The following is a 22,792-nucleotide window of genomic DNA, read 5'->3' as shown; positions in this document are numbered from 1 at the left end:
ATGAAAGGCATATAATTTCAGTCATTACCCTCTCTTTTTCTTTACTTTGGGGACATCTGTTTCTACTCCATCTCACTTTTTCTTTACTTTGGGGACATCTGTTTCTACTCCATTTAGCATTGTTATTTTTCCTCTATTAAGAAAATGTTATGACGATTAGCATTGTAGAACTGGCTATTCAGATAATCAGCTATAATTCCCTATTTACTGAACTGATATATTATTAAAATACTCTGGCACTATAGTGCGAAATATCCAGAAAAAAACTCAGTACTTCTAAAGATTTGAAAAAGTGTAGAAAGAAATCATAATATTATTTCACTCTTCAAAAGCCGTTAGACTCCTCTCAAATGCTGTCAAAGCTTCTCCCCCAAGTTTTCTCCCAGTAAGTGCTTTTCATATATCAGAGAGGTTAATTTTCTAACAATTCCACTATTTATATGATAAATAATTTAAGTAAATATTTAAGCCAATAAGCTAAGGAAAATTCACTTCACCTGTTTTACGTTTCACATTTTTATGGAAAAAAAAAGATTTTTCTTTAGAAAGCAGAAACACCCAAACTTTGAAAGCTGCATTCACTAATCTGTTATTCTGACTACATATCAGAAACTTCTTAAGCTATTTATTTTCTATAGCTTTCAAAGAATGGTAAATTTTTACTAGCAAACGACCACACAATATGCTAGAGTTAAGGGAGTACTATTATTTCCTATTCACAACAAACAAGCCTTTGCAATGACACCTTGGAAGAGGATTCAGAAAGCCAGAATTTGAGATACATCACTTGAAACTCTTAAAGAAAGCACCCTGAAAAGCTTTAAAGAAAGGGCCTTGAAGTTCTCTTGAAAGCATGAGATATTTTTAAAACAAGGATTTTCCCATTCTTTTTTTAAAGAGGGCTTCCCCTCAAATCCTCTGCATAAGACAGGAGGAGTTTGTTAACAAACTCCCCTTGCCCTACTTTATGTTTGCTGTCATTGCAGTCCATACTCTTTCCCTGGAGTCTGAAGGAAAAAATAATGCTTTCTGTCACCTTGGAGACTATGCATCTCATCTGCTTTTTGCTCTGCTCGTCACTTTCCTACCCTTTCTTCACATTACAAGGTCTCTCTGCTGTTCCTCTATCACACTCTGCAGGGTACCTTCCTTGCACTGTAGAAGTTTTTCCCAGTTATGCATGCGTGCAGAAGAAATAATCACTCTTCTCTTATGCAGAGTCGCTCTGATAGAGAGTGTTGTAGTCAAGACAGGCAATAAGGCACCCTTCCCCCAGTCACAGCTGGTCATCCACACCCTTTAACACAGAACAGTAAAGCAAATAGATGCGAGCTGCCTCACACCTAAATGCAGTAACACAATGACTATGAAAATGTCATGCACTACAAAGCTTAACTTTTAGGATTAAACTTCAATCATGTACAGAAAAAAATATTGTAATTGCATAACTGAATAGATGTGATTATTTGTTTTTCCAGCAAAGAGAATGTGTGACTATCATGCATGCTTGCAAATGTAATTATAGTTACATCACAGCTTGCTTATTAATTACAACTGACTTCCTTTTAGATCTACCATCTTTCGTTGGTGATTTTCCCATTATACGTAATTCAGATTGTAGACCTGACCATTAAAAACAATAATCAATTACATAATATACCTAATATCTTAGAAATGGGCACAGATCTTTCTGAACTTTGTGATCAATCAGATATGTATCAGTCACAAGTCTTCAAATGTACTATAATGAGTAACTTCATTCACCGCAAAAATATTTCAATAAATTGTTTCAAAGAATCATGAGATTTTTTTTAAATCAAGGGTTTTCTCTATTAGGGTTTTAAATTTTTTTTCATTGTTCATTACATTGCTTTTCATTCAAAAAAAGTGAAAATATCAAAGTAATACATAAATCTAAAAAACATATTGATAAAAAGGTTCAATTTTTTCAACCCATACCTGTTCATTTCTACTGCTATCTCATTTCAAGGTAGATTAGATGAATTCTGCTCTGACAGCTTATTTCTCTCCACTGACAGACGAATGTTAAACTTATTAGCTTGGACCTGGAAAACTATGTTTTAGATGTCTAAATACAGAGAAAATTAAAACCAGTCACAGAACTAGCTCCATAAGTGTAAAATGGGCATAACTACCTGAGCTGTAGTGGTAAGAAAAACACAGTTAAACCTGTGAATTACAACATGGTATTAATTACAGAAAAGAATAAATAAAATAAGGACATAACTGCTGGACAAGCAAAGCAGATTCATTGAAACCTGCTCTATTACTTCAATAATAATTTCACTATAGACCTTAAGGGACCATTATTTCTCAGATATGATATGTAATCTACTCTTTATGTAAGTTTAATTTCATGAGCCAGATGTTTTTAATTTTGTCAAACTATGAAGAATCAAATGGCTACTGATATGACTTAGTTTCTGAATAAGTAGCATATTTTTGCTGCATTGATTCTGATTAATTTTTAATATTAATACCATACCTGTTCTGTCAGGTGTAACTAGAATAATTTAAAATATTGTCAGATAAAATTCTTTTTGTCTTCAACTTTCTGCCCTAATCCAATTCACAGATGAATAAAAGGATAGGATAATGCTTGGAAAAAAAAAAAACAAACCCTACACAAAACTTCCCTTATTATTGTTTCTGTGTGTCATGGTTTAACCCCAGCCGGCAGCTAAGCACCATGCAGCTGCTCGCTCGCTAGCCCCCACCTGGTGGGATGGGGTAGAGAATAAAAAAAAAAAGTAAAACTCATGGGTAGACATAAAGACAGTTTAGTAGGACAGAGAAAAAAGAAAATAATTATAATGATGATGATAATAATAATAAAAATTATAATAAGAAAATAATTGCAATATACAAAACAAGTGATGCACAATGCAATTGCTCACCACTCACTAACCAATGCCCAGTCAGTTCCTGAGCAGCAATCAGGCCCTCCTGGCCAAATCCCCCCCCAGTTTATATACTGGGCATGATGTCACATGGTATGGAATACCGCTTTGGCCAGTTGGGGTCAGCTGCCCTGGCTGTGTCCCCTCCCAACTTCTTGTGCCCCTCCAGCCTTCTTGCTGGCTGGGCATCAGAAGCTGAAAAATCCTTGACTTAGTCTAAGCACTACTTAGCAACAACTGAAAATATCGGTGTGTTACCAATATTCTTCCCATACTGAACCCAAAACATAACACTATACCACCTACTAGAAAGAAAATTAGCTCTATCCCAGCTGAAACTGGGACACCATGCAGAACAACGATGTCGTGGTTTAACCCCAGCCAGCAACTAAGCACCACACAGCTGCTCACTCATTCCCCCCACCCAGTGGGATGGGGGAGAGAAAATACAACAACAGGCTGCTGGGTCGAGATAAGGACAGGGAGAGATCACTCAACCAATTACTGTCATGGGCAAAACAAACTCAACTTGGGGAAAATTAACTTAATTTATTGCCAATCAAACCAAAGTAGGGTAATAAGAAATAAACCAAATCTTAGAACACCTTCCCCCAACCCCTCCCTTCTTCCCAGGCACAACTTTACTCCTGAATTCTCCACCTCCTCCCTGCCAGTGGCACAGGGGTACAGGGAATGGGGGTTTTGGTCAGTTCGTCACATTTGTCTCTGCTGCCTCTTCCTCCTCAGGAGGAGGACTCCTCACTCTTCCCCTGCTCCAGCGTGGGGTCCCTCCCATGGGAGACAGTCCTTCACGAACAGCTCCAACATGAGTCCTTCCCACGGGCTGCGGTTCTTCATGAACTGCTCCAGTGTGGGTCCTTTCCACAGGCTGCAGTCCTTCAGGCACCAACTGCTCCAGCGTGGGTCCCCCATGGGGTCACAAGTCCTGCCACCAAACCTGCTCCAGCGTGGGCTCCTCTCTCTACAGGGCCACAGGTCCTGCCAGGAGCCTGCTCCAGCGCGGCTTCCCACAGGGTCACAGACTCTTTCAGGCATCCCCCTGGTCTGGCATGGGGTCCCCTCTGGGCTGCAGGGACACAGCCTGCCTCACCATGGTCTTCCCCACAGGCTGCAGGGGAATCTCTGCTCTGACACCTGAAGCACCTCCTCCCCCTCCTTGTTCACTGACCTGGGTGTCTGCAGGGCTGTTTCTCTCACATATTCTCACTCCTCTCTCCAGCTGCAGTTGCTGTTGCGTAGCAACTTTTTTTCCCCCTTCTTAAATCTGTTCTCCCAGGGGCGCTACCACCATTGCTGACAGGCTCAGCCTTGGCCAGAGGCGGGTCCAACTTGGAGGCGGGGAATCTTCGAGCAGTTTCTCACAGGACCCATCCCGGTAGCCCCCTCCGCTACCAAAACCTTGCCACACAAACCCAATACCAATGACAGTTACAAAGCTTCCCTAAAGCTAACGAAAAAGGAAGCATAATTAAAAAGTATTCTAAAGACTTACAGATACCTTTTACTTTTATCACCTGTATGTGAACATGCATCTAGTTAAGGCATATACTGTTCTGACTCAGCAGACAGTGCATTCATCATAGCATGCCTATTTTCATAACTTCATTGACATTGAGAGGAATTACCATTCCTATGGTTTCAAAAGGGTCACTTATGTAATAAAGTTCCATACACATACAGAACAATTTCAAGCCAAAACCTAACAAGATATTTTTACTTACAGAAGATACAGAGGATTCACAAGATCATAATTTAGATATTCTGAAACTGCCTTACCATGGTGTAGCTGTGAGCCACCTTCATAAGCTCTGTGCATCCTTGCGCATCAGCAAATGCTCGTATTCCCAGACAGTTGGATGGGTGCAAAAGTTTCATTAGAAAATGGCAGCAAACCTCTACTACTTGTGGAAGCTGGAGGAGGCAGGCAGCTGCTAGAAGATTTTCAATGGTGTCTTCTTTCAATTCCAGGCAGCCTAAAAAAAGGATTGATAACACATGCAAACTTCTTTATTTGGTGTTTACAAAACATGCAGTATTAAAAGATCTTTTATAAATAATCTTAGGTCTATATAAGTAACTCTACAGAAAAAGTGAATAGAAGGAGGATTAGTCTCTCTGACTGGACACCTCAGTGACCTGAACGCTACAGTATTAGAAACATTTCTTTTTAAACTACTGTTAATTCAACTATATAATAGGAATACAAAGAGAGACTGTAAAGTGTGGAAAGGAAGAGGAGACTTGGGAATGATGGTTTTGTTTATATAATGAGACTAAAATCTGAGTAAGTCTCTGGATATCAATCAGGCTGTGGGGTTTGTTTGTTTTTTTTTTCATTGAAATTGCTGATAAAACTTGCATTATCTTCAGCGGTACAGAGAAAAACTCACAGCCATTTACCTCCCTGCAAAGAATTAAATAACTGCCTAATGTAGTATAACTAAACCCATAAAAATATCTTCAAAATAGGGCTTAAAATCTTCAAACTTCATGTTGCTTATTTGTAATGTGACTTTGTGATTAACTATATCAGAGTAACATATGGGAGGCCTCTCTTAGCACATAGTTCTTCTGAAAAACTTTATTATTAGCTAAAAGAACATATATGGATGCATAATATTTATCTTTCATTAATTAATACTTATATTGCACTTAATTTTGTAACTTCACAAGTCATTATCTTTATCTGGCAGACTGATACAAGATAGAATAAAATACGTTTAAAACATTATTTCTTTTAGTGAGAAATAAGCATCATTCTTGTCATCATGCTCCCCCCATATTCATTTTTAAAGGATTTCTTACAAATCTTGTACATTAATAACTTAAGAAACTATAAATTAGAGATCGCAAGGATGTCTTGGAGAACTGGCAAAAAGAATAGGAATTTAAAATGTGTAAATATAATATAAATTGTAAGAAACTAACACTTCTGATTTTAATTTGCTGTGCTTGGAAAGATCATTTCAAACTGTAAGAAGATTAAGTGTATATTGATCTTTCTGTTCAAAGTAATATAGTTCAACAGTTAGATAAACTCACTCTTTTCCCCACACAAATTTTATATTTGTTGTCACATAAAGAGAAATCTACACATCTTAATAGTTCTATCACATGGCACAGAGGAGTTCTAAAATCCTCAACTTCACAGAATGCCATTGAAAAGAAAAGCTGTTTTATATTGCAATACCAAACCCAAAATACAATAAGTATAACACTGAAGATCTGACCTTCTCTCCTTTCACTATATCTGGAGCTTTTAATATAGGATGGAAACCGGGAAGTTATACTTTACTGGATTTAGTTATAATACATCCTTTTGCAAAGGTTAGAGCATCAAATCAAGTACACAGCATAATATCAGTGGTTTTCCTCTGCTTATTTTTATGCTTCGATTAATGTTGCATTAAGTTTCTTTTTATGTTATCTTTTTATGTTTTTCTGATCATTTCTGTCCACCACACGTTTATGCAGTGTGGTCAGAAAGCACGCTCAGCAGCTGATTCTTGGCTGACCCATATATTTATCAATGTCACTCCCACATTTGCTGCATGCTTGCAGGTAACGACTTGCTCAACACACTATTTATTATCTAGAATATAGTTCCCCTGTGTCATGTGGAAGCTATCAAAAGATAGTTGTTTTCAAATAAAAACTGATCATCCCAGTACCAAAAGGAAGAAAAAAAAATGTGCAAAACAGCTGTGAAAAGTAGATGGACTGAGAAATGTGCTGATGGATACAAAATTAGAAAAATGGAGTTTTAAATCTGCTTTTCTTATATATTATTTATTTTTCAAGGATGAGCTTGAAGAAGTCTCTGGCCCTACAAAGCTGATCCAGGTAACGTTTACAGAATGATGTAAGAACTGAAAGAATCATCACCCTTTATGAAGAAAGGTAAAAGCTTTTTATCACTAAATGTAGCCTTAGGAGAAGAACCCGAAGGAAATAGTTGAAGCCACATCTATCTATTTATTTTCAAATCGAAGATATTTTCTGTTAATTTTAAGGAAAACTAGTACTAGTAGGGTAGTAGTTGGGAACTAGTAGGATTAAAATAAGTTTAAGTCAATAAAAATTATGATCTGTTTTCTAAATTACATATTTATGTAACCAACATGATCATTTTAAAGGACATCCTTCACATTTTTATGGAAGACTCTGAACAAGTGTCTGCCTTACACATTAATCAAGGGAGTAAACATATAACGGCTTCTGGGAGATCTGGAGATATGATTACACTATAGCTTGACTTATTTTTAACTAAATTCAGAAACACCAATTTACTACTTGATATATCTAGGATAAGAGCTAGAAAAATACACTCAGCTTGAGTTAAAGAGGAGTTTACTGTTCTTTCTTTCAGTAGTGTCTTATCCTGCCTCCCCTCCCCCCTTTTTTTTTTTTTTTCTTTTTTTTTCTGCACAAACATGGTAGGAAGTAAGATAGGGCTCTCCAGGATCCTGCTTTTACAAAGCATTAGCTTCAATGATAGGTAGGTATCTAATCCATCTAAATGCTTTCAAAGTCTTACTTATTGTCATTTTTAAACATCAAGACACCTTCATGAATTTGGTCACAAGGGCTGTATTCACTTTTTCAGAAGGGTGCTATGACATTTTTATGCAAATTCTTCTGAGATATCAAATGTTCAGCATGATCAGAGTTTGGAAAAAAAGCTGTTAAGAGGCTCAGTATATACAATGTCAACTCCTCAGACAGTTTCATATTGACAATTAGAAGATCCAAGCATCTATTGAAAAACGTTTAATAGGATATTCAAGGGGGCATTAATATTACTGTTTCTTCAATTCACCTCCCCTTCACAATTTTAGGCAATAAGGAGCTTGCACAAGTACTTTGGTCTGAGCAAAACAAATTATCCAAAGCTTAAAATCTCATTTTGTATTACATTAATTAGGATGAAAAAATATATGAGAAAAAAAACAATCAAAAGAACTTTAATGGATTCTAATTGTTATTCTAAATTACTGTTTTATTTGTGACAAATTTTATGGGCATTGCTTATGCAGAAATTAAAATGCCTGTCTTTAGGATGTGTTCTTATAATGAATACATAAATTTTATTACCTCATTACCAAATGTGAAGCAGAGATAATATATAAAAATTCCCTGATATCTTTATTTTTTTGCTAAATCTTTTTCCAAGTTAAGGGACAGTTTGGGGATTTTTTCCTTTTTTTTTTTTTTTTCATCATATCTTTTACTTTTATTCCTTCTTTTACTCCTTAGGCTACACTGTTGCAAATAATTTTGTGTATAGGCAATCACTGCATCTTTGACCACCTTTGCATGATGTTCATAAGGTCAGTGTGTGTCACAGGAATCAGCCTCCCACAGCTACTGCCCAGGAGGTATCAATACAAATATGGTGGGACTGCTCAGTAGGTACTGCTCACTTAATCTGTGCACAGGCAACAAGTTTTAACTCATATCCATAACACACAGTAATATCATTTTACCTCATGGGCACAGTAAATTTTTTCTCTCTTGTAATTACACATTTATCCATTCATAGCAAGACTCTTCAACATTCTTAAGACAGCTGTGAGTAAGGATGCACCAGTGAAGTCATGGGAAGTGTCAAGGAATTAGAAAGGCTAGAACTAAATCCTTTTAATCAGGTATTTATCTTTTTAACCTTTCTATTTCAAGTGTCTTAATCAGTTGTGTTGCAGTATTGAAGAGTTTCTGAATGGAATTATTTCCATAGGCTAACCAGTTGTAGGAACGCAGCATCTCTATTAGATCTCCATTTTTTTTAAATAAAAGCAGATATTTATTCAGATTTTGCGTAGTAGATTAATTGCTTACAATTACATTTACAAGAAGAAATTGCTTTTTTGAAACAGCATCAAATTCCAGTGAAGACAAGAAAAAGCTTATAAAAAAGGTGCTATGCTTCATATTGCTATAATAGACCTTGTTGGCATTGCTTATCATTAATCTTACCAAATCTTAGGTATCTGCTAGGTAGCCACCTGACCTAATCATCTGAGATCTCCTTTTATAGTCAATGGAGAGAAATATGAGGTGTTAGAGCAGTTTCCATCTGCCCTGTTTTAGTCATTTACTTTAGAATGAGATTAATATATATTTGAATTTATATTTGCTGATACAAATTGAGTTCATCTGCTCCCAAACAGAGAGTACTGGAATCATCGTAATCATCAGGTATCAGGTGATGAAGTGTCTGGAAATGCTTTACACCCTTTAAACACTATTTGGGTCCAATTCTGATGATCATTCTCTCTGCTACTGTGAACTCCTGGTAATGACGTAATGTGTAGTAATCACCTCTTATGTCCATCCATGAATAGCAGCCAGTGAAGAATGCATTGAAAAGTATTTTCCCTGTAGCAGAACATCTTTTAGTCTCCAGCTGATTCCTGGATTTTGACCTATGCCTTAAAAGATAAATTCTCCATTTTATCATCTCCCACACTCTTCATAAAGGTGAAGTTGTTTTCAGAAAAGAAAACATGACAGACAGTATATTCCCTTTGCAGAGGTTTCTCCTGATCAAACTCTTCTTTATTTTCTATTATTTGCTGCAGACCATGCTCATCAGCTGCAAGTGAGGAAAACAAGCACTCTATAGCTGATTGTGCTTATTTCCTTACAGTTTGGCATTTAGCATCAGTGAAAATTCAGAAAGGCAGCTCATTTTTGTGCTGTAGATATTCAAATAAACAAATAATTACTACCCCAAAAGGGAGTAGGCCCATACACAAACAGATAGTGTAATTTAAATTGGGGAAAAAACTTAGGATCTGCCCATTCCTATTATCAGACTAATCATCTTACAAAACCTAAACCAAATACAAATTAACTCCAAAAGTAGGTATGACCCAAAGATGTGTTTACTTGAGGGTGCTGATGAATCACTTGATTTTTTGGCAGCCATTTTGGTATCAGCCATGATAAATAAAAGACAAGTTAAACCATACGACTTAAGTAGGAAAATTATTTTTTCCCCAGTGATTTTTTTTTTTTTCCCTAACAGAAAATTTTTCCTGTCCTGAACAACTTCAATCCCCCTCAATTCTAAACTAAACTGAGTCATCTGATTGGAACAGATTGATTTTCTGTTCATACAACATGTCTTTTTTAATCCCTGTGGATAAAATTCAACTCTTGAAAAGGACAACTTATTTTAACTCCTCTTCACATCGGGGACTTAAAATTATTTTTTTTAAGTAATTTTCATTTACATTTCTATGAAATAATCTCTAAAAACACTTAAAGTTAAAATCAGGAAAGCATTCACTTGATTCAGATATATAACTTTTGACTGTGATTAGATACTCAATTACATTGTCAGTTATGGTGATAGCTCTTGAACTCTTCTCTACCAAACATGGGAATTTGTCATTTCAAAAAACAATTTTTATATGAAATTTATATTTAAGTATTATTACGTATAAATAAATAATTTAATGTTTCCACAGCCATAAAAATATGTAGTTTGCCAAAAATGAAAATGCCTCCATCACAGTAATGTGAGAATTCTTATAAATTAAATAGCTTCACTCTTTTAAAAAGCTGTACCATTATTTACACCCCCATCATGCTACATCTTTTTTGAGTAAGCAGACTAAACTGGTCTAATCACGTGGTCATTTGCTAGTACTGCCAAAGTCCACTGTATTTCAATGGCACGGAAAATTACAACATTGCAGAGTGATAAGGAAATCCTATTAACAAATTAAAATCCCGCCTGAGCAGTAACCCTCTTGCAAATGTCTGGCTAAAGATCAGAAAAGTGTATTAGCCAAAATATGCCATCATGTGGTAACCTTTCATCTCCTGGTCTAAAAAAAACCCAAAACACCTCTGTTGTATATCTGAAACGTCATGTTTGTAAAGAAAATTTGTCCACTGACCTATAAATATCAGCTTTTTAGAGAGAAACATTAAGATGCTACTTTACCCTTATGAAGCAACTGCAATTCATGTGCCTTAGCTCACCTTAGATATTTAGTCACCTGTAAGATATACATACAAATAACAAGAGTAAAACCAATAAATAATTTTAGCTGTGAGTCTAATCTTCAAAATCCTTTTTATAAAGTGTGAAGAAAGATATATTAGTGCTCTGAAGATATGTTTTTCCATTGGCTATAGAAAAATTGTTAAAATATGAATTTCATTGTTGGGGTTATTTGCTAAAGATTACTAGTTTGTACTTCTGTAGATGATCAATATATTAATAATTACATCACCAGTAATTCAACTATTATACAGTCATTATATTCAGAAATTTAAAGCTTAGTTTTATATATAAATAGAGGAATATAAACTCACAGGTTAAAACAAAGAAAAAAATCCCAAGAAAAAGGTTACCTCAAAAATACGCAAACATAAACAAGATTTACTAACTAAATTTCCAACAGCACAAATCTTGCACTCATACACCAAATAGGGTGGAAGACGACAAGAATTATTCCCAAAAGCTCATTTCAGATATATGGCCTTAGTTTGCCTTAATTCTTTTTAGTCAATGGACTTCAATACTTAGGTTTGCTTTCAGACTGTAGATCCTGCACTTCATGCTGCACACATTGAAAACCACTCCAGAAATTTACTTTTGTAAACAAAACCAAATTTCATACTGAGGAAGGGGGGGAAGTTTTCTTCCAAAAGACCTGTACTGAATACTAGGTACATTTCAGGGACATTTTATTCCACTGGTTGCTTTCTATCAATGGTATGAAGAGGAGTGTACAACCTGTGGTTTCCAGCGCACCGCCCAGGTTTCCGGAACTGTCCCAAATGACCTGCCTCACACAGGTCCTTTTGCTATAATCAAAACCACACAATACACACTCTCAGTATCTATATCTCAGTGAGTTATAGCCTTTCTATTACACTGAACACAACCAAGCCCTGACCTCTGGGGAGAAAAAAAACCCAAACAAAAAAAGTCTTAAATGTCTCAAGGACAAAGGAGCTCAGCCTTCAGGTTTGAAGGAGCAGTATTTTATTCTCCACATCTGAAGCTAGCTCAGAAGCAGCAGTACTCACTTCTACCAGAATAAGCTTCTCAAATTCTCAGGCGATGATTTGGCAGCTCGTGCTATGGTATCACAGAGCTGTTCAAATCCATGCTTAAAGAACAAAAAGTTACAGAGGTGGAGGCATCAATTGCCAACAAAAGATTTTTGCTTATGAGTCCACCTCGCAGTCTAATGAAATCTGCTTTGCTTTGGACTGGATTGCACCACTGGGAGAAGTGAATACCACAGATACATCCTGTTCTGTGGGTACATTGCAGCACAGTCGCTGTGTGATGGGCACAGAATAGAAAGGGAATGAAGGTAAGTTTTACAATGCAGGGACAGAAGCAGAGAAACATGTGAAAGGTGAGGACCTTTTTTACAAACTGCCATTATCATTTTCCTGAAGTTTTTGCTTTCTTTTGGAACTGTGGTTACATAGCTAGGCAGCTGAGCTCAGCAGAGTGGATATGGGTACACGTCTCCACTGCAGGAACTCCGGAAAGAACCACAATAAAGAGGGATCCCATGCTACAGCAGCCTGTCTGATCACTTCACTGATGCTGTTTAGGCAACAGCATGGCATGCACCAGATGACAACACAAAAGGATGGCACTCCACTCAGAGGAACCCTCTCACTTTTCAGGCATGTCCTGTATTAATGCTTGGTTTATTCTTTCTTCAGAGATGGAGAACTTTGAACCTAGCAAGGGACAGCTTTAAAAATGCACCTTGCAGTGCACTCAGTTAATTGTTCTCCCCCTCCACACTCACTGCTTCCCTGAGTCTGCCTGAATTTATTCTTACTGACTTCTCAGGAGTAGCAGGTTGCACCACAATACAAGGAGACACAGTCACTAGCTATCTCCCCATAACAGTCTCCGTCATTCTGAATACTCAAAATTTATGGATATGCAGTTTAGAGCTCTTTTCCAAGAAATTCTCATACACTACACCAAAAGAATGAGAAAACAGCTGGTTCCTAATACAGAATTGCAAATTCTGTCCCTTGATGGAGTATCCTGGGTAAAAGGAGGAAGAGTAACAGTTCATTTTGTTGTATAACTCCAGGAATGAGCAAGGACTTAATGTTTCAGTGACAGGAATGGAAAACATCTGCTCCAGTGGGACATAAGGTCCTCGGAGCAGGGATTACTCAAAAAAAAAAAAAAAAAAAAAAAAGGAGGCAGGCAGTCTCTGCAGTTTCCCACAGACCTGAATTACGTCAAAGCCCACGGTTTGTTTCAGGATCAGAAAGACATGCAGTGTATGAAAGTATTTTATTCCAAGCAGGCTGACATCTACAAATGAAAGGAGGATGACAGTCTAGTCCTACAGTTACAGTGAGGAACTCTGGAAGATTCTTGCATTGTACACATGGAGAGTATAGCTGATAATTCAACCCAGGAATAATCCCTGGTGTTGTACTAAGGCTTTGCTGATGCATAAATAAGAATTTAATGAGGAATATTATATGAAAACATGAATCTTGTCAATTGCTCCAGCACTAGTAAGAAACGCAACTGGAGCAAAGGTACATATGGTCTTGGAAATGTAGTCAATGCACAACATTTGTGGACAGATAATCTGAATGATGGCTTTGCAGATTATGAGATCACTGCCACCTTCCCACTTCCTAAATTGGAGCAACCCTGATAAACAAGGCTTCTGTGGGTAACTGCAAATTTTTCTTTATTGACTCTTGAAAATGGTTTATGACAAGTATCTGCTTCTGGAAGAGAGCTTCACAGGGGATCTTCCATATCCAGAACCACCATCTGCTATGACTTACGACCATTTTTCTGTACCCTCCATTACACAATAGCTTATGAAGTCTTCCAGGTCAATTCAATTACCTTAACTTGTCCTTTTATCACTCATCCCAGAGTTCCTGGAACAATTGCTCTCCCATCTGAAGTGACTGGAAATTCACAAGGGCTTACCCTGTGAAAATGCAAAGTCAACCATGACTTCAGCAGAGTACATGGCAGAGCAAGTGTAGTGGGACAGCAGCAGGTCATAGTCTCCTGCAAAAAGTCCTAGATAGAGATGTTCCATGTTCACAGGGGTCTCTAACATGATACCACAGAACAAACTCTTGAACTTAACATGTCACAGAGGTAGAGGCAAAGACCTTCACGATATGCACAGTATCAGGGGTCACTCGCGTTCTCAATGTGATCAGTATCTCCTAGAGGAGAGTAGCCTGAAACACTGTAAACAGGCTACCATCACCCAAGAGCTAGGGATTGTTTGTCTAAGCAGATGCATTTAATAATTTACATACAGCCTTACATTATATCTATTAAGTTAAGCTTGTCTGGGACTTCCCTCTAGCACGGAGGCTAACTGGAATGAAATGGCCTCAGTTATACACTAAATTCTGTCATCCTCCAAACTGTGGTAGTCACATTCAAACTGCATGTTGAAGAATGATACTGTGGCTGCGATGAACATTATAAATTGGCACAGGCCAAAACTATGCTAGCAATCGTTGTCACTGTTTATTCATATAGACAACTGAGTTTCAGCAATTAAAAAAAAAAAAAATCCCCCAAACCAAAAAACAAACCTCCCTGGGATATTTAATTAATAAAGCTTCTGTTCTGAAGGAACCTAAGGGTCCTTGTGCTTAAAGGCAGTTTCCTTCTTGCTACATCCCTGCTGTCTGCCCTGTGTGAGTTATTAGATATAACACTGACAGAGAAGATACTTGACAGTACTTTAATTAAAGAATCACCCAAATAAAATCTAATTAAAAGCTTGAACCTCTTCCATGTATGATCCACGCTCTATTGTTTTTTTTTCAGATGTGCATAAATAAATCAAGGAAATTCTGTTTTCTGTTAGTTAACTGATTTTTGCTTTTTCAGTTTCATTAATGGTTTGAAAGCACCAGCCTATTCTTCTGATCACTGTTGGGAACGCTTACTAATTAGATAGCTCGATGCAGTATGAGGAAATCTGTAGTAACTTCACAGATCTGTTATAACTTCAAAGGAAGGCTCCCAGAGTCACCAATGGCAGCAAAATACCAGAATTTCAATCTCTAGTTCCAGTCCTATCTAAAAAATGTAAGCATAATTGCAAATAATCAAAACTCAAGTTTTAAGATCAAGAAAGAAGCATTACCTAAGAAAATGAGGTAAAGAAGTACTCTTCTGTATTACTGCTTATCTTGAATTCTAAAAAGATCAAAGAATACATATCCATGTACCCCAGGGCACTTAGGATCTCAATCCTAGATTTTCTGCTATCAATCGTCTTGCTGCTTGAAAAATGAAACATACTTTCTGCATAGCTGCTACACATCAGTGTTGGCTTCAGAGTTCCTCAGCTGGCTAACATGAAACATTTAACAGACATGCAAAAGAAGAAGCTTTGTTTCTGTTATAGTTCTGTTATATCACAGACGAAACATATTTTGTTTATTTGAATAAACCAACCAAATGCAGCAAAGTCTGGATTGATTAAACATGTACCTTGCATTGAAGTTGCGTATTTTTTACTGGTCAAATATATTCTTCACAAAAAAGACAGTAGGAAAGCCTTTGTGGTTTATCTTTGTTGATCTATGCAAACTACAAGAAGCACATAATTTTGATGCAGCATTTTTCTAAGAAATCTACGTCTATATATAGAATTTGAATTATACAACTTGTAATTACATTATAATTTAGCTTATAATTAGAAATCTTTGTGCTTATTTCAGATAAAACACTATGCAGCCACTATCTCATTATTTACAAAATTAAGTTCTTCAGTTATAATCCTTATACATATAAAACCCCCCAACTTCCAAAAGAACCCCAAAGCCCATCTAACGTAGAGTTTACAGTACTTATTTTAATACATCTTAATTTTTTCAGCTTTAATCAAATTGTGTTTTTATAGGTACATCTATCACATTAACTTTATAATTAGTCATGTTGAATCTTCACAGAAACTTTAACACCTTTTACTATCTTTACATCAGTATTTCTGTCAGTCTAATTTTCTGTCTTCTTGTTACTACTCTTAGATGGACAGCTGCCTTCACTTAGGAGCAGCTCTTATCAAGGCTGTACAGGACTCGATGCTCTGCTGGTCTCTATGTAATTCTACCTTGCCAATTATTTAGAAGTCTATTTGCTCTACACTTGAGTGAACACGGTCCAGCTTCACAGTGTGTCATGACTCTGTCATCTACCTATTTAGGAGACACAGGGATGACAATTTACCATATTATAAAGCCTTTCATAATATAATAAAGTACTGTGACTCCTTTATTTAACAGAGTAATATTTTCTTTAAGAATAAAACAAAAAAGTCCAGAAGAACTGCCTATTGTAAAAGGAGGAAAAAAAAGTTTAAAAAAAAGTGAAGCAAGCAAAAAAAATTAACATTTTATCTTATTTAAGGATTTGTGCAACTTTACTTATATATATAGCCTCAAAAAGGTGACTGGATTTATTTAATATGCTGATTTCTCATAGACGGCAAGATCTTCCTGAAGTTGATCAAAATGTTAATTTTCCTTTGCAAAGAAAGTAATATCCCAACTTTACACAATTGGCAAAGAGACAATACACACCTTTTTTTTGGTTGTTTTGTTTGTTTGTTTTTTCTAAATTAAATTCACTAGTGTTGCTACCTAACTACTTTGTCTCCCATTGAGATATTATTTAGTTATTTTTTACATGGGAAAATTTTTCAAAGGCTCAGTATCTATATAAGAAATTGCTCTTGATAATAAATGAACACAATGTCATCATGAAAATGTGACATCTTGAAAATAAATGCAGCCTTTATTTTGTAGGGTAGCAGAGAAGTTTTTTTAATAATATGCATATATATTTGATATCTCTATATAATTATTTGTTTATATATATATCTATCTTTTACATCTACATAGATAAATAAAATTGTTTAGGACCTATTGTAACAGAAAATCTTTTGAATGACTAAATACAAAACCAGATAAGGAAAAAATGCTACTTTTTAATTAGGTCAAAGAAGATTGAACATTTTCCCTTAAAAAATGAATGCCTGAAATGCAGAGTTTGAAAGATTTAAATCTAATAAATAAACAACCAAGACTGATAGAAAGGCTTATGGAAGCTAATATGATGGTAGCAAAATATTATCTTTAGGTCATGGGGTAAAGGAATTTTGATTCTCTACTGAATCAGAATTCTGCTTTATCATAAATATCATTAAATTCCACTACAAGTTTTAAATAAACATAGGAAAATAGCCTCATTTTGAAATAAGTAAGATCTATTCGCTTTCTTTTATATTTTTAGCAAAAATATTTCTTTTATTTATTTTAAAAAACTGAGACCTACAGTCACGAACTAGTTTTCAAGAGTTCTTGAGGTTTTTTTCATTACTGAAAAAAGGAAGCAGCTTTCACATCCCATATTCTAAAACTAGTGGGAAAAGTACATTTGTAGTAAGAAATTATATATTTAAAGGAGATTATAATAATAAAACCAACGACCTTTAGAAAAAGCTTCAAAACCACATTTACACCAAAAATATATTTTTACCCTTACATTTCTCCTCCTTCATAACTGGAATAAAAATATGCCAAATTTGTTCTAAAATAAAATTTTTACCTCCCTAATAATATTTAGAACTTTTCTGACCAGATTCAAAATTCATTGAGTTGCAGAACTCAATTTATAAAAATTCAACTATCTTACTGAGAGTTTAGTTTGGGTTTTTTGGTTTTATTTTTTTGTTTTGTTTTTTCATGTCACTGAATGCTTAGAATAACAAAAGACGATATCAAAGGGGTTGTGAAGCAGTAACCACCAACCTTTCCATACTGTCTGAAACCAAAATCAGTTATGCTAAAGAAAGTCTAAGAATAGGTTGTACATGGTGGTAATAAATATTCATTTCAGAATGGATGAAAATTACTCTCTGCATTGCAAAGTTTCATGTTTTTTAATCTCTTAATGATAATAGTAAGTAATCTGCTAAATGAGGGTTTATTGTATACAACAGTAACAGATAAAGTGATGATTTGCACAAATGAGGTAAAAAGGAATGATTATTTGTTATTTCTCACATAAGTAGAAACTATGAGAAAACAAACAAAATTATCAGACAGCAAATTTGGAAATACCAAAGTAAGTAATATATTTTACAGAGGTTAACTCACTACCACAGTATGCTGTAGAAGCTAAAACTACACATGCTTTCAAAAGGATTAGACAAATTCACATTTGATCACCGACTACCGAAGTAGATGAAATTATGTTCCATAAAGCTGGAAGTTAGGAGGACATGCCAGCCAAATTATGACTATTCATATCATGCTACCAAATATCTACTATTGGATATTATTACTGGCAAGTCTCTGAGTTAAATGTGTTTATGATCTGGCCCAACACAGAGGCTCATCTATCTACAGTTGCAGAATATATTTAGAAATGAACAAAAGAAATAACTTTTATTAATGATTTTAAAAAGTAGACAATATAATTTTGTTGTTTTGAACAAACTGGAGTCATCACCTATTTCAACGATTTAGATGAAATGGCACTGAACAGAGACTTCAGAAACTCAGTCCAGAAAATCACGTCCTTTCAGAAGCATATGAATGTTTCTGGAAGCACAGGTAAGAACTATTTTAATTAACAGGAGTTAAAAGGAAAAATTGAAGTCACACAAAGCAATGTGTAGGTAGTTACTGAACTAATATTATTACCTATTTTTGTACTAACAGATATAGCAGATGTTAACAACTCTCCTTTCAGATAAATATACCTATCTTTCTTAAGGTCTCTGATGTACAAAACCTCCCCTTTGCTGATCTTTAATTCTGATATTTTGAAACAGTACTTGATTTTATTGCTGGAACTGAAGGGTCTGGTATTGGTACAGGATACATTTATCTATAGTAATACGTTTCACAGATATGCATATTTTACCATTCTTAATCTATTTAATATGTATGATTTGTAATAAAAATGATATAATTTCACTAGATTCTAAAAAATATAAACCTAACTGAATTACAGTTAACATAATGTGGAAATGGTTCCCTTTTTCAAATTATATCTGAAAATATTTACAGCATAATACTCTTAACTTTTAAGTTTTTACAAGCAAACCCATGTTCAGCTGTATTTTCCTGAAATCTTCAGTTGTCCCCAGGGAAAAACTTCTCCTAACAGCAGCAACTATTCGTGAATTATTTTTATTTTTTTTAATCTCCTTGTGCTAAGAAGGTAGTGACAGGAAAAAGAAGGTAGAAGAGCTAATAACTGCCCATTTATCAAAATGGTTTGCTACTCCTTGGGTAAAAGAATAAAGAGCTAAACTGGCCACAGACATGAGTTGCTGAAAACTTCTTCACATAGTGTGCAGTCAGTAATTGGAATTTGGCAGCCAAATTCTCCAGATATTGTCTAGACTATGTATGCTCCAGACTACAGATTAAAAGGCTGAACGGGAGTTTTTCTTGGCTGCTACACCGCTCGGTATCAGAACAGTGGCTATTTCCTTTACTTTTCAGTGTTCCCCTTGTCCACATCCATGCAGCACAAAGAAGAAAGTGAACTGACTTAAAGGAAAAGGGGACATGAATTAGACTGGTGGTAAATAAGGAATCAGAGGGCAAGAAAAGAAATAAGAAATTATGAAGCCAGATAAATCATGAGAGATGGTGGAAATGAAAGGGAAGGGAAAAAAATAAGGTTTGAAGGGACAGGTTTTGATCTGTCAAAATACATGGGAAAACAGAATGATTAACCAAGGAACAAAGACTGCATTTAATTTCAATAAACTGAGTAAGTTTGGGACCATGTTCTAGGAATTCCCTTATCACCTGTGAGTTATCACTGAATTATCTGTAGCACTTCTGAGTGTTCATGCCCACTGTCCAAGGATGGCCACGTTCATGGTGAGTCTGCATATCCAGGTGTTGTGGTTTAACCCCAGCCAGCACCTAAGCACCAGGCAGCCACTCACTCCCTCCCCCCCACCCAGTGGGATGGCGGAGAGAATTGGGAAAAAGGTAAAACTCATGGGCTGAGATAAGAACAGTTTAATAGAACAGAAAGGAAGAAACTAATAATGATAACAACAACAATAATAAAATGACAATAATAATAAAAGGATTGGAATATACAAAACAAGTGATGCACAATGCAATTGCTCACCACTCACTGGCCGATGCCCAGTCAGTTCCCAAGCAGCAATTGCCCCCAGGCAAACTCCCCCCAGTTTATATACTGGGCATGATGTCACATGGTCTGGAATACCCCTTTGGCCAGTTGGGGTCAGCTGCCCTGGCTGTGTCCCCTCCCAACTTCTTGTGCCCCTCCAGCCTTCTTGCTGGCTGGGCATCAGAAGCTGAAAAATCCTTGACTTAGTCTAAGCACTACTTAGCAACAACTGAAAATATCAGTGTGTTACCAACATTCTTCTCATACTGAACCCAAAACATAACACTATACCAACTACTAGAAGGAAAATTAACTCTATCCCAACTAAAGCCAGGACACCAGGCTACACCCAAGGTTTGTTAGAGAGGCTGCTAGTTGGATTTGGCTAAAACTGCCAGGATCAATATAGATAATTGTGTTCTAATGCCTGCAAATGTTTCCTAGCACTGTTTAATTTACTAGCATAACTGTAGCTAGGAAATTTAGGAGTTTGATAAGACATCTGATGCCAAGAAAAGAAATAAAGAAAGAAATAATCTAACATGAATTTTAAGAGGTAAGGATACAAGCTGAGAATAATTCAGGATAAATCAGAATAAGTAAGGACAAAGAACCTGATGGAACAGAAATGCAAGACAGAGTAATCAAAACCAGAATGGTCCATGGCATCCAATACATGTTCTCTTTTAGCATGCAAAATGGACTCATGTTTCCTGAATCTCATCACTCTTCTCTTGTCAGCAAGTATTCGTGACGTTTCCTTTTCAAGTGTAAATTTAAGAAGACATTTTTTAAGTCGTTTAATCTCCAAAAGGGGTTAGAAATAAAAGGATAATGGTGTATTACCACTGCAAGTTATAGAAATTACAACCTTTGTTACCACCTTAAGTTGCTAATTCAAGGTGACATTATGATAGCACATAATGTTGCCATTTTTAAGGTAGTTTGGGCTTTATGTGACAGTTTAAATGAAAGAACACTACAGATGCAAATTCACATGAGGCAAATTAGAAAACACTGGAATTATACTACCTGTGGAGCTGTCTTTTCATCTGTTTCTGAAGGTTGATCCTTATTTACCTAACACCAAGAAGAAACCTCAAAGTTTTCCACCTCACATAATAAACAGAGTACATAACATGGCATGGACAAATCAAGGAGCATAAAGCAGCTGAAAATCTTAATCTTTTACAGAAAGTGGGAGGAGTTTGCTTTTTCTGGTTTTTCGTTACCTCACCCAGTCTCCAAAGTTCTCAGAGATAACCAATAAAGTTCTGAGACAGCTTCATTCATATTGAAAATGCTTAAGTATTTTTTTGCTTCCTTCTGTGTTTCTTTCTTTTCTTAATCTACACTTGCATGCCATCTTTTGTTGTCAATATTAACTGTGCTCTGTGTTTGCATGTCATCTTCTAGTGAAAACTGAGGCTAAAGAACCACTGACTACTAACTACTAGTACTAACGTATTTCCATTTTTGTTCCCAGGGGAACAACAATGTCCTTCATCTTCCTCTTAGTTCTTCTTCCTTTAACCTTCCTCTTACAGAATGATTTAACATTACCAGTAAGATCTTTTGCTATTCTGAGCCAAGGTATTCTTGATTTTGCCCTGGTATTCCTCTGCCATTCATTTTATACTAATACCTAGTAACTGGATTGTATCCTTCTTATGCTTGATAAAAACTACTTACATGTTCTTCATTTCATGGATCCCTAGCTTGAAACCCTTTGGATGGCGTACATTCCTGAATGGCAAAACTACAACTGAAGGGAGTAGGCACTACCCTTTGAACATGCAGAGTACTATATAAATGACATTCCTTGAACCTGAATTTTTCAAACATGATTCTCAAAAAGAGCATTTTTAACTTCAATTATGCTTATTTGCAGTTTCTGTTTCCTATTAAGATGGTAAAGTTATTATGTCATAAAATAAACAGCACATATCCTGATTAAATATATTAAAGCAAACAGCACCTTATGATTAAATTAATATATGTGTATTTAGAGAGGATTAAAACTGCAGGCTATGTGTTATCCATTTAAAATTGAAGCTATAATCAAATATTCAATAGAAACGTCATGATAAAATACTGTTAATTTAAACAATATGAGGATGTCTTTTAGGAAACATAGCAAACAGCATATATTCTATACTTACATGATTCATAGGCAAGGGAAGACAAATTCAGACTACAAATCTTATTATTGGCATTTCCTCTCTTAATTACTTTATTTTGTAACTTTCGTATTCTTTCATATTAATGCATTTCAGATACATTGTGCATAACAGCTTGTTTAAGAAGGATAAAAAACAAATCTATTATGCATTAAAATGTATTAACTATTCAGAAGGAAGTTCTGAGTTATTAACTCTGAGTTATGAGTTATTCATAAGTTTACATTACACAGCAGAGAGCCAGCCTATAACAAGAAATGAAAGTGACAACATCCAACTCATAATAAAAAATTTCAAAAGTGTTTCATTATTTAAAATTTTAAAAGGTTTATGTAATTATTTAAACTGATATTTGACTAAAACAGCAATATAGGGCTATTCTTCAAAAAATACAGCTGTTTCTTCATTGATCTCATGTAATCTGAATCGTGCATATGAGGCACTCTTTTTAAGTATTTGAAAACCAAGAAAAATATATAATTTTC

General features: G+C 35.6%; 1 protein-coding gene across 1 annotated transcript in view; it reads right to left on the bottom strand.

The window, feature by feature from the left end:
- The window catches only part of KLHL1 (kelch like family member 1), a 242,966-nt gene that overhangs the window by 134,980 nt on the left and 85,194 nt on the right, over positions 1-22,792 (bottom strand). Inside the window, exon 4 of the mRNA XM_069802592.1 lies at positions 4,719-4,915. Coding sequence (XP_069658693.1) covers positions 4,719-4,915 — 197 coding nt within the window. The remainder of the gene's footprint in view (positions 1-4,718; positions 4,916-22,792) is intronic.

This window comes from Haliaeetus albicilla, chromosome 15 (genome assembly GCF_947461875.1).
Source record: "Haliaeetus albicilla chromosome 15, bHalAlb1.1, whole genome shotgun sequence".
Taxonomy (NCBI): domain Eukaryota; kingdom Metazoa; phylum Chordata; class Aves; order Accipitriformes; family Accipitridae; genus Haliaeetus; species Haliaeetus albicilla.
Note: the sequence above shows the minus strand (reverse complement) of the source record. Positions and strands in the feature narration are given on the sequence as shown.